The following is a 15,665-nucleotide window of genomic DNA, read 5'->3' as shown; positions in this document are numbered from 1 at the left end:
AGTTGCAGTTTGGGAGTTAACCACAGGGGGCGCTGTAGGAGTTAGTGTACACTTAGTGTGTGTTTACAGCTGTAGGGGGGTGTGGCTGTAGGACTGACATCATCGATCGAGTCTCCCTATAAAAGGGATCACTCGATCGATGCAGCCGCCACAGTGAAGCACGGGGAAGCCGTGTTTACATACGGCTCTCCCCGTTCTTCAGCTCCGGGGAGCGATCGCGATGGAGCGGCTATAAACGAATAGCCGCGCCGTCGTCCCGGATCGCTCCCCGTAGGAATCCGACCGCCGCATGTAGCGGGGGAGGTCCCGATCGGACCCCCGACCCGCGGAAAGGCAAGGACGTACCTGTACGCCCATTTGCCTGTACGTGCCATTCTGTGGACGTACATATACATGCGGCGGTCGGCAAGTGGTTAAGGTTAAACATCTTTTCTTCTGATTTTAATGAATGGCCACATGCCTTGTTAAACTCCCTTCCGCAAAAAAGTTTTATCCCTATTGTGGGGATCACCAGTACGGTATTTGTAAATTTAAATCATATCCCCTCTCAAGCGTCTCTTCTCCAGAGAGAATAAGTTCAGTGCTCCCAACCTTTCCTCATAACTAATATCCTCCATTCCCTTTATTGACTTTGTTGCCCTTCTTTGTACTCTCTCCATTTCCAGTACATCCTTCCTGAGGACTGGTGCCCAGAACTTGACAGCATACTCTAGGTGCGGCCGGACTAGAGTCTTATAGAGTGGAAGAATTATAATTTTATCTCTGGAGTTAATCCCCTTTTTAATGCATGCCAATATTCTGTTTGCTTTGTTAGCAGCAGCTTGGCATTGAATGCCATTGCTGAGCCTATCATCTACTAGGACCCCCAGGCCTTTTTCCATCCTAGATTTCCCCAGAGGTTGTATAGTGTATAGATTGCATTCATATTTTTGCCACCCAAATGCATTATTTAAACATTTTCTACTTTAAACCTCATTTGCCATCTAGTTGCCCACCCCATTAATTTGTTCAGAACTTTTTGCAAGGTTTCCACATCATGCAGAGAAGTTATTGCCCTGCTTAGCTTAGTATCTTCCGCAAATACAGAGATTGCACTGATTACTCCATCCTCCAGGTTGTTTATGAACAAATTAAACAGGATTGGTCCCAGCACAGAACCCTGGGGGACCCCACTACCCATCCCTAACCATTCAGAGTACTCCCCATTTATCACCACCCTCTGAACTCGCCCTTGTAGCCAGTTTTCATGTATCATAGGATGTACTCATCCTATGGTCCATGCCAACAGACCTTATTTTTTATGGTAAACGTTTATGGGGAACTGTGTCAAATGCTTTTGCAAAATCCAGATACACCAGATACATCTACGGCCTTCCTTTATCTAGATGGAAACTCACCTCCTCATAGAAGGTTAATAGATTGGTTTGGCAAGAATGATTCTTCATAGATCCATGCTGATTCCTGCTAATGATAATGTTCTCATTACTAAAATCTTGTATATAGTCCCTTATCATCCTCTCCAAAGACTTACATACTATTGATGTTAGGCTTACTGGTCTGTAATTCCCAGGGATGTATTTTGGGCGCTTTTAAATATTGGTGCTACATTGGCTTTTCTCCAATCAGTTGGTACCATTCCAGTCAGTAGACTGGTAGTAAAAATTAAGAACAATGGTCTGACAATTACTTGACTGAGTTTCCTAAGCACACTCGGGTGCACGCCATCTGGTCCCGGTGATTTATTAATGTTAAGTTTCCCAAGTCTAATTTTAATTCGGTTTTCTGTTAACCATGGAGGTGTTACCTGTGATGTGTCATGACAAACACTGCAGTTTGGTTACTGAAGCCCCCCGATTCCCTCGTGAAGACTGAGAAGAATAAATTCAATACAATTGCCATCTCCCCATCCTTTGTAACCAGATGTCCTTCCTCATTCTTTATGGGACGGGACCAATATGGTCTGTCCTCCCCTTTTTACTGTTTACATACTTAAAGAATTTCTTGGTATTTTTTTTCTCTCTTCCGCTATGTGCCTTTCGTGTTCTATCTTAGCCGCCCAAATTTAACCCTTACATTTATTGTTGCATTCTTTATAAAGTCTGAATGCTGATGATGGTCACTTAACCTTGTATTTTTTGAAGGCTATCTCCTTTGCTTTTATATGCATTTTTACATTGGAGTTAAGCTATCCAGGAATTTTGTTCGCTCTTTTAAATTTATTGTCCAATGGGATGCATTGGCTAATGCAATGTGAATGCTAGCAACCATTTCCTCTTTTATGTTAAAACCTCTAGTTATGTATTTTTAACATATGCATTACATGAATATTTAAATCCAACAAATATACAGTAAATTCTGGAATTTGATTTGATTTTAGCCTTTGGTAATCCACTGTTCGTGTTGGGCGAACGGTTCTGGCCGAGCGAAAGTTCGGCCTGAACATCGCTTGTTCGACGAACACCTGAATTTGCGGGGGCGCTTGGTGGGATGTTCGCCTGCCGAGCTCCCCACAATGCACTGCACACTTCACAGTGCGTTTTAGGAGCCTAATTGGATGAAGCCATACACCTGACCGCTGGTCAGGTGCAAGGCTTTGCTAATTAGGGCACAGAACTGTCAGAGCCCTGATTGGACAAAGGGATGATGAGTTTCTCCAATCACAGTCCAGTGCTCATAGTCATCCCACCCCACACTATAAGAAGTTCCTTCCCATAGGAAGCGTTTGCAGTGTGTTTGAGTGGAAATAGATACTAGCGAGTTATTGTATTCACTCATGGTGACTCTGAGTGTAGAGTGTTAGTATAGTGTGTCAGTATAGTGTTGTGTCAGTGTAGTGTGTTAGTGTAGTAACACAGCATTACATAACATTTAGTGCTGTATACAGTGCTTTTTTATTTTTTTGGCTGCTGCATGTTTTTCTTTTGTCCCCTGCCTGCCCCCTTTTTTTTAAATTGTCAGCTGCAGTTTTTCGGACTGCGACGCTGGTGTTCGCCCCCTTTTTTTTTAAATTTAAATAAAAAAAAACATTTTTAAATAGTTTTTACATTTCTGTCAGCGTCAGTCCTCAATTTAAATTGCATCAAACACCACTTTTCATTGTATAAAGTGCATCCCATCACACATTTCCCAGTTTCTATTCAATTTGGGTAATAAGGAGAGGCAGTAGAGGCCAGCAAGGTCTGTGTCCCCAGGCAAGGGTAGACGTGGTCCGTCCTCAGGCAGGGCACATTTGTCTCTGTTTAGTGCTGTTGCCCATGCTTTCCAGCCACAGCATGCAGAGGAGGTGGTGGGCTGGCTTACTAAACCGTCGTCATCCTCCACACATCCTCTATCACCCAAGCTGACACTAGTGGGCAGTCCAATGCAGCTGCCAGAGCGGCTTATTTATCCTCCTTGTCCACATCTACTCTTGCCATAGCCCCAGCATCATGCATGGAGGAGCATCAGCCACTTGCTTCTTGACGATGCACAAGCATTACTTGATTCTGATGTTGGTTCTGAAGTAGAGGAAGATAGGAGTATGAGCCTATGGAAAGGGGAGAACACTGATAAACAACAAATTGCCAGTCATGTTCCCCCAGCGGCAGTGTGTTGCCAAGTTGGCTCCAGTGATGATGAGGGTGGAGGGGATGCCGATGATGAGGTCACTGACATGATTTAGGTGCCAGATAGAGCAGTGGAGGAAAGTGATGGAGAAAAACAACCCCAACGAGGCAGGATATCCTCCAGAGGCAGCCATTATGGAAAAGTAGAGAGAAGCCACCCTATTCCATCAGAAGCTCAGCGGTGTGGGCCTTTTTTAGCACATGTGCAGCACTGTTGCAATTTGCAATCTCTGCCGCAAGCAGATCAAGAGTAGCAAAAACACCAGCCATTTGGGTACCACATGCTTGACAAGGCATTTAACCTCCTGCCACTCAACCTGTTGACAAGAGCACCTGAAAGCCACACACAAATGACACAATTCTCCTGCAAGGGTTGCAAAGTGCTCTTTACAGTGTGATCTGCTGTTTAGAGCGCATTGGCACCATGCAGTAGTGTGTATTGGTGTGAACAAGGCCTTACAGGAATATTGTACAATTGCACTCTCATCCCCTAATGCTGTGCATGTTAACATGGCAGTCATTGCCCCCTCCAGTCTTGTAAGCTCAATAAACCTGCACCCACTTTTCACTTTGCTTGTAGCACTTTATACCACTACTAAGTTGACTGTTCAGTTGGTTTACAAGTCTGCAGGGATAAATTACAGACAAGTCACAATATACAACATCCGTGTAATTTAAAAAAAAGAGATTTTTAATACAGCTTACCTGTAAAATCTTTTTCTTGGAGTACATCACGGGACACAGAGCGGCATTCATTACTATATGGGTTATATGGAGTACCTTCAGGTGTAGACACTGGCAATCTTCAAACAGGAAATGCCCCTCCCTATATAACCCCCTCCCATAGGAGGAGTACCTCAGTTTTGTAGCAAGCAGTATGCCTCCCAAAATGGTCCTCAAAAGAGGGGTGGGAGCTCTGTGTCCCGTGATGTACTCCAAGAAAAAGATTTTACAGGTAAGCTGTATTAAAAATCTCTTTTTCTTTATCGTTACATCACGGGACACAGAGCGGCATTCATTACTATATGGGATGTCCCAAAGCAATGCTTACAATGAGGGGAGGGAGAACATCTCCAAGACAAAAGGATTTAATTTAGAGATATACTCAAATCATAATAAATCCAACTTATTTGAGAAAAATAATCTTAAATTTTAAATTTAACTCAAAAAAAGAGGAGCCCCCGGAATCCGAGGGTCTCAAACTGCAGCCTGCAGCACTGCCTGCCCGAAGGCAGTATCAGTATTCCTTCTTACGTCCAACTTGTAGAATTTTGTAAATGTGTGGACAGAAGACCAGGTTGCCGCCTTGCAAACTTGAGCCATAGAGATCTGGTGGTGCGCTGCCCAGGAGGCGCCCATGGCTCTAGTAGAATGAGCCCTTAATGATACTGGAGGAGGCAACCCTTTCAAGCCGTAGGCCTGAGTGATCAATTGCTTAATCCACCTAGAAATGGTGGACTTTGCAGCTGCCTGCCCCTTCTTGGGCCCATCCGGTAGAATAAACAGGACATCTGTTTTCCGGATCTTCTCTGTAGCTTTAAGATAGGCCTTCATGGCCCTGACAATATCCAAGGTATGCAGCAACCCTTCCTTTCTGGAAGTAGGTTTAGGGAAGAAGGATGGTAATACCAAATCCTGGTTCAAATGAAAACTGGATATGACCTTCGGTAAGAAGGAAGGATGAGGGCGGAGAACGACCTTGTCCTTATGAAATATAAGATATGGTTCCTTACAGGATAAGGCTGCCAGTTCCGAAACTCTTCTTGCGGAAACTATGGCAACCAAAAACACCAACTTCCTTGTCAGTAGAACCAAAGGAACTTCAGCCAACGGCTCAAACGGTTGTTTCTGTAAACTCGACAGAACCAGATTTAAATCCCACGGACAAAGCGGGGATTTAACTGGAGGTTTAATACGTAAGACCCCTTGAAGGAAGGTCTTAACCAGCGAGTGGGTGGCCAGTGGCCGCTGAAACCACACTGACAGGGCAGAAATCTGTCCTTTGATTGTGCTTAATGCCAATCCTTTATCCACTCCTAGCTGGAGAAAACTTAAAACTCTATCTATGGTGAACTTGCGAGGAAGCCATAGCTTGGACTCGCACCAGCCTATATAGGCCTTCCAGACCCTGTGATAAATCACCCTAGAGACCGGTTTCCTGGCTCTGATTAGGGTAGAGATTACCTTCTGAGACAGACCTCTACCCCTGAGAATCAAGGATTCAGCTTCCAGGCCGTCAAATTTAGATGCCGTAAGGCAGGGTGGAGGATCGGACCTTGCGATAGCAGGTCTGGCCTTAGAGGCAGAGTCCAAGGGTTTCCCACTACCATCCTTAGGATTAGTGAGTACCAAGCCCTTCTGGGCCATGCTGGAGCTACCAGGATAACTGGTATGTGCTCCACCCGGATCCTGCGCAGCAGGCGGGGTAGTAACTGGAGCGGGGGAAACGCATAAAGAAGCTTGAACTGATGCCAAGGGCAAACCAGAGCATCGGTTCCGCAGGCCATCGGATCCCTTGAGCGGGACATGAACCTGTCTAGCTTCTTGTTGAGTCTCGATGCCATGATATCCACGTCCGGCACTCCCCATCTTTGGCAGAGTGCTTGAAAGACTTGTGGATGCAGAGACCATTCCCCCGGCCATAGAGTCTGGCGGCTTAAGAAGTCCGCCTGAAAGTTGTCCACTCCGGGAATGAATACTGCCGATATGCAGGGCACATGAGCCTCTGCCCATAAGAGAATCAAGCTCACTTCTCTCTGAGCGGCCTGACTCCTGGTCCCCCCTTGGTGATTTATGTATGCCACTGCCGTGGCATTGTCTGATTGAATTCTCACCGGGAGCCCCTGCAATTTCGACGTCCAAGCCCTGAGGGCTAGTCGAACAGCTCTGAGCTCCAAGATGTTGATGGGTAAAAGCTTCTCTGGCTTTGCCCAAATACCTTGGCGAGTGGAACCATCCACAATCGCTCCCCAGCCCGTCAGGCTGGCGTCTGTGGTCACTATCTTCCAAGCCACTGGGCTGAAAGATCTTCCCTTCAGTAGATTCTGAGGGTCTAACCACCAACACAGACTTTGCCGGACTCTTGATGAGAGAGGCAACGGGATATCCAAGGCCTGTGGCCTTCTGCTCCATGCTGACAGGATGGCTGCCTGCAGGATGCGAGTGTGGCTCTGGGCGTATGGCACCGCCTCGAAAGTAGCCACCATCTTGCCTAGTAATCTCATACATAGGCGAATAGTCGGTTTTTTCTTGCTTAGAACCAGTAGGATTAATTCCTTGATGGCTTTGACCTTCCTCAGAGGTAGGAACACCCCTTGTTGTTCCGTGTCTAATCTCATGCCGAGATATTCCAACTGCCTTGTGGGCTGGAATGTTGACTTTTCTTGATTTAGGACCCAGCCGAACCTCTCGAGGTATTGGACCGTGAGGGCCACTGCTCGTTCCAAGCCGGGAGATGAGTGGTCTATGACTAGGAGGTCGTCCAGGTATGCTAGGATCGTGACCCCTTGGATCCTTAGCTTGGCTAGGATTGGAGCTAGAACCTTCGTGAACACCCGGGGGGCCGTAGCCAACCCGAAGGGAAGCGCCACGAATTGGAAATGACGCGAAGCCACCATAAAGCGTAGATATCTTTGATGTGGCTGATAAATTGGAACATGAAGGTAGGCATCCTTTATGTCTATGGACGCCATGAAGTCGTCCTTTTGGAGTGTGGCAGCTGCTGACCGCACGGATTCCATCCGAAATGAGCGGACCTTTAAGTATGCATTTACCATCTTTAGGTCCAAAATTGGCCTGACATCTCCATTGGGCTTTAGGATGATGAATAGGTTGGAGTAGAAACCCAGCCCCTGTTCCAGGACTGGTACCTCTACTATTACTTCCTGGGAAAGTAGATGATCTAGAGCCGACCTTAATGCGGCTCTTTTCTCCAGATCGTTTGGAATCCTCGACTCCTGGAAATGAGGAGGAGGAAACCTTAGGAACTCTAGCTTGTAGCCTGTGGCCACGGAAGACCGTACCCACTCGTCGGGAATGTTGGCTTCCCAAATCTCCGAAAAGAGTCGCAGCCTTCCCCCCACCTTCGTGGGTGGGGGCGCCCCTTCATGAGGTAGACTTGGGGGCTGGTTTTGCTGGCTTGCGAAACCACTGCCTCTTGCCCCTAACAGCCTGTCCTCGTGATCTGCTGTTGAAGCCGAAGTTTGTTCTTGCAGGAGGCCGTCGATACTGCTTGGCATTAGAGGGCCCCTGCCCAGGGGAGGACTGTCGTTTAAACGCAGGTCCCTGAACCCTCTTCTTAGTTGGCAAGAGAGTACTCTTGCCGCTTGAAATGGTCTGAATGTATTTATCTAAGTCCTCTCCGAAGAGCCGTCCTCCATGGAAGGGAAACCCTGCCAGGAGCTTCTTGCATGGGGGCTCAGCCTCCCAGCTTTTTAACCATAAGAGTCTTCTCATATGGATAAGGGATAATGATAAACGTGACGCTTGTTGGATAGAATCCTTGATTGCGTCTACCGTAAAACATATGGCCTTAGGGACATCCGAAAATTCTTCTGCCTGCTCGGCAGGAATAAGTTCAAGCATTTGCTTAAATTGATCCGATAAAGCTTGAGCGACTCCAATCGCAGCCACGGCTGGCTGTACTACTGCCCCTGCAGAAGTGAAGGAGTTCTTAAGTAGGGCTTCCAAGCGTCTATCAACTGGATCTTTGAAAACCTGTACGTTTTCTACAGGACATGTTAACGATTTGTTAACACATGAGATGGCTGCGTCTACTGCAGGAGAAGCCCATCTCTTGGAAAACTTTTCTTCCATAGGATATAAGACAGAAAATTTCTTAGGTGGAAAGAAAACCTTTTCTGGTTTGTTCCACTCTTGGAACAAGACTTCCTCCAATAGAGGATGGATCGGAAACACAGCACTGCTTTGAGGCGCCCTCAGTGAGCCCAAAGCTGAAACCGTGGATACCTGGAGATCTGGTACAGGTAGGTTGAATGCCTTATGGACCAAGTCCGTCAAGCCCTGAATCCACCAGCTCTCCCTCAGGGAGACTGCCCCAGACTCCTCTGTATCCGGATCTTCGATCCCTGAACCTACCTGGTCTCTGTCCAAGAGGTCCAATTCCCCAGAGGAAAGGACCTCCTCTTCCGAGGGTCCGCGCACGGGTGACGGAGATCTATTCCGCTTACTACCCCGCATGGCTGCGGCTATCATTTCTCCCATGCTTCTCCGCATCTCATTTAAAGAGGCGAGTAACACCTCCTCCGTGACCACCTTAGGGTTGGGTTGACTCGCGTCAGCTCTAGCCCCAGACCCCGATGGCCCAAAGGCTCCCTGTGGGGAAAGCAGCGGCATAGCTCTATCCGAGACCTCAGATTCTGCGGGGGAATCCCCACCTTTTGTACCCTCTGCTCTTGATGCCATGGTACAATACCGAGGTACACCTGCTACTTATTGGTACCTGGGACTTATAATAGTTAAATGCCCAAACACCTGTTTGGGGAATAAAAAATGTTTCCTCTACCCTAGATGACACCTTCTTTTTTTTTTTTTTTTTTTCAAAGAAAAACTTTTCTTCTTTTTTTTTTTTTTTTCTTTTTTTTTTTCAATCTAGGCAAGAAAAAACATTCTATCCCCCTGAGTAGTATTGCCAAAGAAAAGACTATGAGATGGAAAAGAAAACCAGCCTATTCCTAGGCTAAACCACAATCTTCTGGAGACTGTAGTATTCTTTCTGGCCACTGTGTGTCCTCAGCGCCCCGTGCTTCACTCCAGTCCTTCCTCCCTTAAGCCAGAGAAATGAATGAGCTGTGGCATCTAAGGAAGGGCCGCCCCTTCCTTTAAACCACTGACCCGCCCTTCCCCCCCAGCTAAAACGGCGCCAAATGCGTCTATAACACGTGCACGCGCACCGCGCGCGCGCCCGCCGACGGGGGGGGGGGGTTGGGAGGAAGGGCCTCTCTGTTCCTGCAGCCGCAGGCCTGGAACACACGAGGAGGTCAGCGTTTTGCCTGCCTTGCAGGCATGAGGGAGAGGACTGGATAGAGCATCGCCTGGAGGCTTGCAGGTAAGCATAGCTCTCTGACACACACATACACTTGTACATAAAAGGCCCCACTCACAGCTTTTGCAACACTACCAGGGAGGTCACTTTTTATGGGGAAATATAACATATAGAGCCATCCTATCTTCATGATATGTGACTGGTTTGCCAGATGCAATGCATAACCTTTAGGCATGTCCCCTGTGACCTCCCAGAAAAAACTTGCTAAGAGCCAAGCCCCGCAGGTTTTTTCCCCTTACTTACCTGCTCCATGCCGCAGGACTTTGCCAAGCAAGAGGTCCAATCTTCCCCCATCTCCGTGGGGATGTCTAGACCTTCAGGCCCTGGGAACCTTCTTCTTCCATGAAGGATCCACTGTCCTGGGCCCATACAGCACCCTGGCAAACAGAAAACATTAGGCGCCCCAAAGGTTTTCTAAGTTCTGGGCCCAGGGTCCAGCTCTCTTAAAAAGAAAGCATTATGGGCTATACCCCAAGGGTTTGGGGTCCGGTTACTGACCACTTTAGCGCGCAGGCTTTTTTGGACAGAACCGGTAGCTCACCTAATCCCAAGGATGCGGAGGCAAGCTAAACCATGACTAACACCTAAGACACTGGCGTAAAAACTGAGGTACTCCTCCTATGGGAGGGGGTTATATAGGGAGGGGCATTTCCTGTTTGAAGATTGCCAGTGTCTACACCTGAAGGTACTCCATATAACCCATATAGTAATGAATGCCGCTCTGTGTCCCGTGATGTAACGATAAAGAAAAACATGCTCTACCTTTTATCATTGTCTTTTATTCTTCTTTCCCTATATTAAATAACTGATGTTATGCTGCACCATTCGGGGAGGTAAAGCCAAGCAAGCCCTTAGACTCCTTTCACACTGGGACGGTTTAGCGAACAAAATAGCACCTATAAAGCACCTGAAAACTGCCTCCCCTGCAGCCCCAGTGTGAATGCCCGAGTGCTTTCACACTGAGACGGTGCGCTTGCAGGACGGGAAAAAAAGTCCTGCAAGGAGCATCTTTGGGGAGGTGTATACACCGCTCCTAAACCGCCCCTGCCATTGCAATCAATTGGCAGTGCTGCCGAAGTGCCTGCAAAGCACTTCGGCAGCGGCGCTTATAATCCCTTTTTAACTTCTTCTGTGTGGTTAGAAGCGACTCGCTAGTGGCAGCAAAGTGTCGCATAAACAGTGGTAAAGTGCCGCTAAAACCAGTGCCACTTTACCGCCAAAATACCCCACTGCCCCAGACTTATGCCGCGTACACACCATCACTTTATGTGATGAAAAAAAACGACACTTTCTGTGAAGTAAAAAACGACGTTTTTGAAACTTCAATTTTCAAAGACGAAGTTGCCTACACACCATCGTTTTCTCACAATGTTCTAGCAAAGTGAGGTTACGTTCCACCACGTTTTTCCATTGAAGCTTGCTTCATAAGTAGCTTATGGGCATGCGTGGATGAAAAAACGTCATAGAAAACGACGTTTTTTGCTACACACGGTCAATTTCTGTGAAGTAAAAAGTGCACTTTTGAAAAACGACACATAAAATTGAAGCATGCTTCAATTTTTTTTGGTCGTTTTTTACAAGACATAAAACGACGTTTTCCCCCACACACAGTCAATTAAAGTGACGTTTTTAAAAACGTCATTTTTTTTCATCACATAAAGTGATGGTGTGTACGCGGCATTAGACTTCTATGCAGAACGCTGAGAATCCTGGGAGTTGTAGTTTGAGGCAGTAGCCATATAATGAGATTGAGACACTACAGATCCCAATATGCATTGTGCACAAGGAGATAATTTTTATTAAACTGCCTGGGAAAGTTCGTCCTCTTGGCACTGAGGGATTTAGAAAGCGCTATAATGGTGTTTCCTTTCTGAAGAAAGAAAAGCAGATAAAGGCATTGTCAGGGAGAGTACTCTGGTCTCTGAGAGGTAAACAATATGTGGACAATTCACACTTACACATTACTTAGCATGTTTCACTTAGCATTAAAAATATATTTGATACTCTTAATTTGATAGATATTTGTTAAGGAGCTGGATGACTCAATATTTTTATATTTTATTTTTTAGGCAGACATGCTACTATTGCACAGCACAGAGCCAGAAAGCTTGTGTTACATAGAAACAGCTGGAATTGATGGGTAATGTGAAATGAGCTTCTTTTTTTTTTGGTCTGTAAAGTGGAACTTAACTAAAAAAAATGCTGACAGGTAGGATTTTTATGGCAGAAGAGACCCTATTGGTCTTTTCTGTCATATACGTAACCGCTTCTCTCTGTCAGTATTAATGTACACTGAGCCGTGCATGTGCAGCTCAGCATACATCTACGGCACCGCTTTTATGTCGTGATTCTCATGCAAATGCACAGTAGTGGAGTCAAGCCCAGAAGGAAGACCGGGAGAAGATTGAAGCACCTGTGACCAGTGGTAGCACTGACAGCACAGTGCTGTTGAAGTCCTTTTTGGTAGGTAAGTCCACAATAATGCACTAATAGTCAGTGCATACTAGCATAATATAGCTAAAACCTCCTGGAGGCCCATTTAAAAAAAAAATTCAGTTCCACTTTAAATATACCAGTGAAATCTAATAACATCTATTTGATAAGTGTAAAAGTTAGCCCTTGATTCTGCCAGAAAACGCATTTTCTGATAATTTACTGCACTCTCACCACCCTTCTATATCAGTGGTTGCCAAACTCTGGCCCACAGGCCAGATGCGGCCCATTTTGTTACCTTTATCCAGCCCTTTGGTGCACTATTCCTACCACTAATACAAGACACTATACTCCCACTGACATCACCCACGATGCACCATTTCTTCCACTAACACCAAATGTGAAGCATAATTCCTCTCACTGACTAAAACGATGGGACACTATTTCTTCCACTGACACCAACCATGAGGCACCATTTCTTCCACTGACACTAACAATGGGGCATTATTCCTGTCACTGACACCAACAATGGGGCAATATTTCTCCCACTGATAACGATGGGGGACTATTCCTCCCGCTAACACCAGCAATGGGACACTATTCCTCCGACTGATACTAATTATGGGGCACTATTCCTCCCACTGATGCCAATTATTGGGCACTGCTCCTCATTCTAATGACTACAGACCGTATGCATATTTTTTACTTCCACTGTACACCAAGTATTACTCTGGGTCATTTTCTACTACCACTGGCCACAGTCTGGTACCCTTAATGTCTGAAGGACAATTGACTGACGCTTTGTTTAGAAAGTTTGGAGACCCCTAATCTAAACTCACATACCTGTCATAGTAGTAAATGTAATATATTTGAGCTTACTGGTGGCATTCATTTTCAAGCTTTTTATCCCTTTTATTTTCACCTAGTTATCTGCCAATAACATACTGTATTTATTGGCGTATAACACTCACTTTTTTACCCTGAAAATAGAAGGTAAACTGTGCCTGCGTGTTATACGCAGGGGGCTGTGGACAGCTTTTTTCCTGAAACTTCCCTCTTAGGCCGCGTACACACGATCAGTCCATCCGATGAGAACGGTCCGAAGGACCGTCGTCATCGGTTAACCGATGAAGCTGACTGATGGTCTGATGTGCCTACTCACCATAGGTTAAAAAACGATCGTGTCAGAACGCGGTGATGTAAAACACAACGACGTGCTGAAAAAAACGAAGTTCAATGCTTCCAAGCATGCGTCGACTTGATTCTGACCATGCGTGGATTTTTAACCAATGCTTTTGCATAATAACCATCGGTTAGGCGTCCATCGGTTCAATTTTAAAGCAAGTTTTTTGACCGAAGTTTAACTGACCGATGGGGCCCACACACGATCGGTTTGGACCGATGAAAAGGTCCTTCAGTCTATTTTCATCGGTTTTGACCGATCGTGTGTACGCGGCCTTAGAGTTAGGGTGCGTGTTCTACGCCGATAAATACGGTACTTCCTGACTTGGGGTGATGACGCCTATTGATGACTTGGGGTGATGACGCCTATTGATGACGCCTATTTACTCCACTTTTCACATTAGAAACCCCCTCCTCCATACATCAGGGTCTCCATCAGAAGTGAAGACCAACTGATCTGAATCCCCAGTTTGTGCTGTGTAGTCTGAGGATACATCACTGACCCTAGCTTTAGGCAAGATACATTTTTGAAGCAGGTCTGATGTGGCCCCTGGGCCGTAGTTTGGAGACCCCAAACCAGATCTAAAACCTGTTCTAAAACCAGATCTTTTTTTATAATACTGACAACACAGACTTGCTAAGATAACTTGGGTCTGTTTATCCTTTGTGGAAGAACATTTGCAACTGTATTATAACTGCCATGCTTTTGTACCTGTAAGCCCCTGTAGACATTTTATTCAGTTACTTTTTGTTGCCACTCTGGCCAATATATATATTATAGTTTTACCATTAGTACATTACCTTTTTATAAACTTTTTCTTCTTTGTTTTTTTCCTTTTGTGTTCCAGAGAGACCAACCTTAAATTCCGTCAGGCTTTACCAGTTACACACTCCAGCCTAAACACATTAGAAGCACTGGCAGAATTTGATGGTAATATTCACAGTGGGTTGAAAAGCAATTATTGATGTAATGCAGTAAGATGATCCCTGTCCTGCAGGTTACAGATATGTATATAAAAAAATGATAATTTTTTGCTTAATGTATAATTAGGATGCAGCAAACTAAGTGTTTGAATACAAAACTATACAGATTATTTAAATGAGTAGGTGCGCTTCTTAGTAAAATTCATAAATAATTCATCCTATACCATAAATTACAAGTGCATGTGTAAACAAGAAGCAAACATATATACATCAAAAATGTGACCTAACAAACAATACAAATCTATAAATAATGCAGATTTGCAAGTTCAAATTTTTGATTTTGATTTTTTTCTCTGACATGTTGGTTTTATATCTTTTACCTGGATGTTATAAGTTGAAAATATTAGTAAATACAGCTGGATAGCACAAAAACTGTGTCTGTCTTAATTTCAGGCTGCAAAGTAAAAAAAAAAAATTAAAAGGGGGTGGGGGTTTAGTTTCTATACTTACTGTAAACGTGAAACTGCTAAAGAGATGTGGGAAGGTTTACAAAATGTGCATGAATTATCTGAGCAATAAACCTTATTTGATTAGAAAGCTATACCAAACCAAGCTAATGAAAGGTCAAGATATGCAGGATTCCGTAAGGTACACCTTAGAAATGGTTGAACACCTGAAAGGTACATGAGAACAAATAAAAGATTTTCATGTCGCAGCACTATTACTAAGCATTTTACCAGAAAGTTATGAAACGCTTGTCAAAGCACTTGATGAACTGACATTGGAATATGTTAAGGGAAAGCTTATGGATAAATATCAGTGTAAAACAGAAAGCATTAATAGTGACGGTGCTTCTATCACAGAGTCTGCTTTAAAGATTAAAAATAGGAATAAAAACCGTGGCATGCAACAAGGAATATATCAATGTTTTGTGTGCAAGAAACAAGGTAATTTAAAAGCAGACTGCAGAATCTGGAAAGCTAGAATATAAAAAAACTAAACTACACATGTCCAAAAGTGTGAAGGAAGAAACTGATTTTGCTTCAGATAATGAACATGTATTTCAATACAAAAGTTGTACCTCATCTTTGCAGGAATGGTGTATTGAGTCAGGAGCTATGGGTCACATGACATTTTTTTTTTTTTATTCACCTTGACCAGAAAAAAACAGAAAACAATCACCATAGGAGACAGTATTCTTTACTGTCATATTTCCCAAGGTGTCACAAGAAAGTTACATGTTACTCTTGAAACTAATCTTTTGTCGGCGAAAAAGCTCACAAAACAAGGTAATGTAGTGACCTTCCAAGATGACAGTTGCAAAGGCTAAATTTACACTTGAACTGTATCAGCTGAAGTGCAGTGAGGTGGTTAATACTGCCAAGGAGGAAAAACATTCAAATTGCATTCACATATGGCACAGATGGCATGGACACAGAAGTCCTGACATAATAAAG

General features: G+C 44.7%; 1 protein-coding gene across 3 annotated transcripts in view; it reads left to right on the top strand.

Annotated features, from left to right (window-relative positions):
• LOC120909279 (phospholipid-transporting ATPase IK-like) overlaps nucleotides 1–15,665 on the top strand; it is a 232,230-nt gene that overhangs the window by 100,800 nt on the left and 115,765 nt on the right. For all 3 annotated transcript variants that reach the window (XM_040321017.1, XM_040321018.1, XM_040321019.1), the window contains 2 exons: nucleotides 11,739–11,809; nucleotides 14,133–14,215. In XM_040321017.1, the coding sequence (XP_040176951.1) occupies nucleotides 11,739–11,809; nucleotides 14,133–14,215 (154 nt within the window). The remainder of the gene's footprint in view (nucleotides 1–11,738; nucleotides 11,810–14,132; nucleotides 14,216–15,665) is intronic.

The sequence above is a fragment of the Rana temporaria genome, chromosome 8, assembly GCF_905171775.1.
Source record: "Rana temporaria chromosome 8, aRanTem1.1, whole genome shotgun sequence".
Classification (NCBI taxonomy): domain Eukaryota; kingdom Metazoa; phylum Chordata; class Amphibia; order Anura; family Ranidae; genus Rana; species Rana temporaria.
The sequence above is the reverse complement of the archived record's forward strand: the minus strand, read 5'-3'. Positions and strand labels throughout refer to the sequence as shown.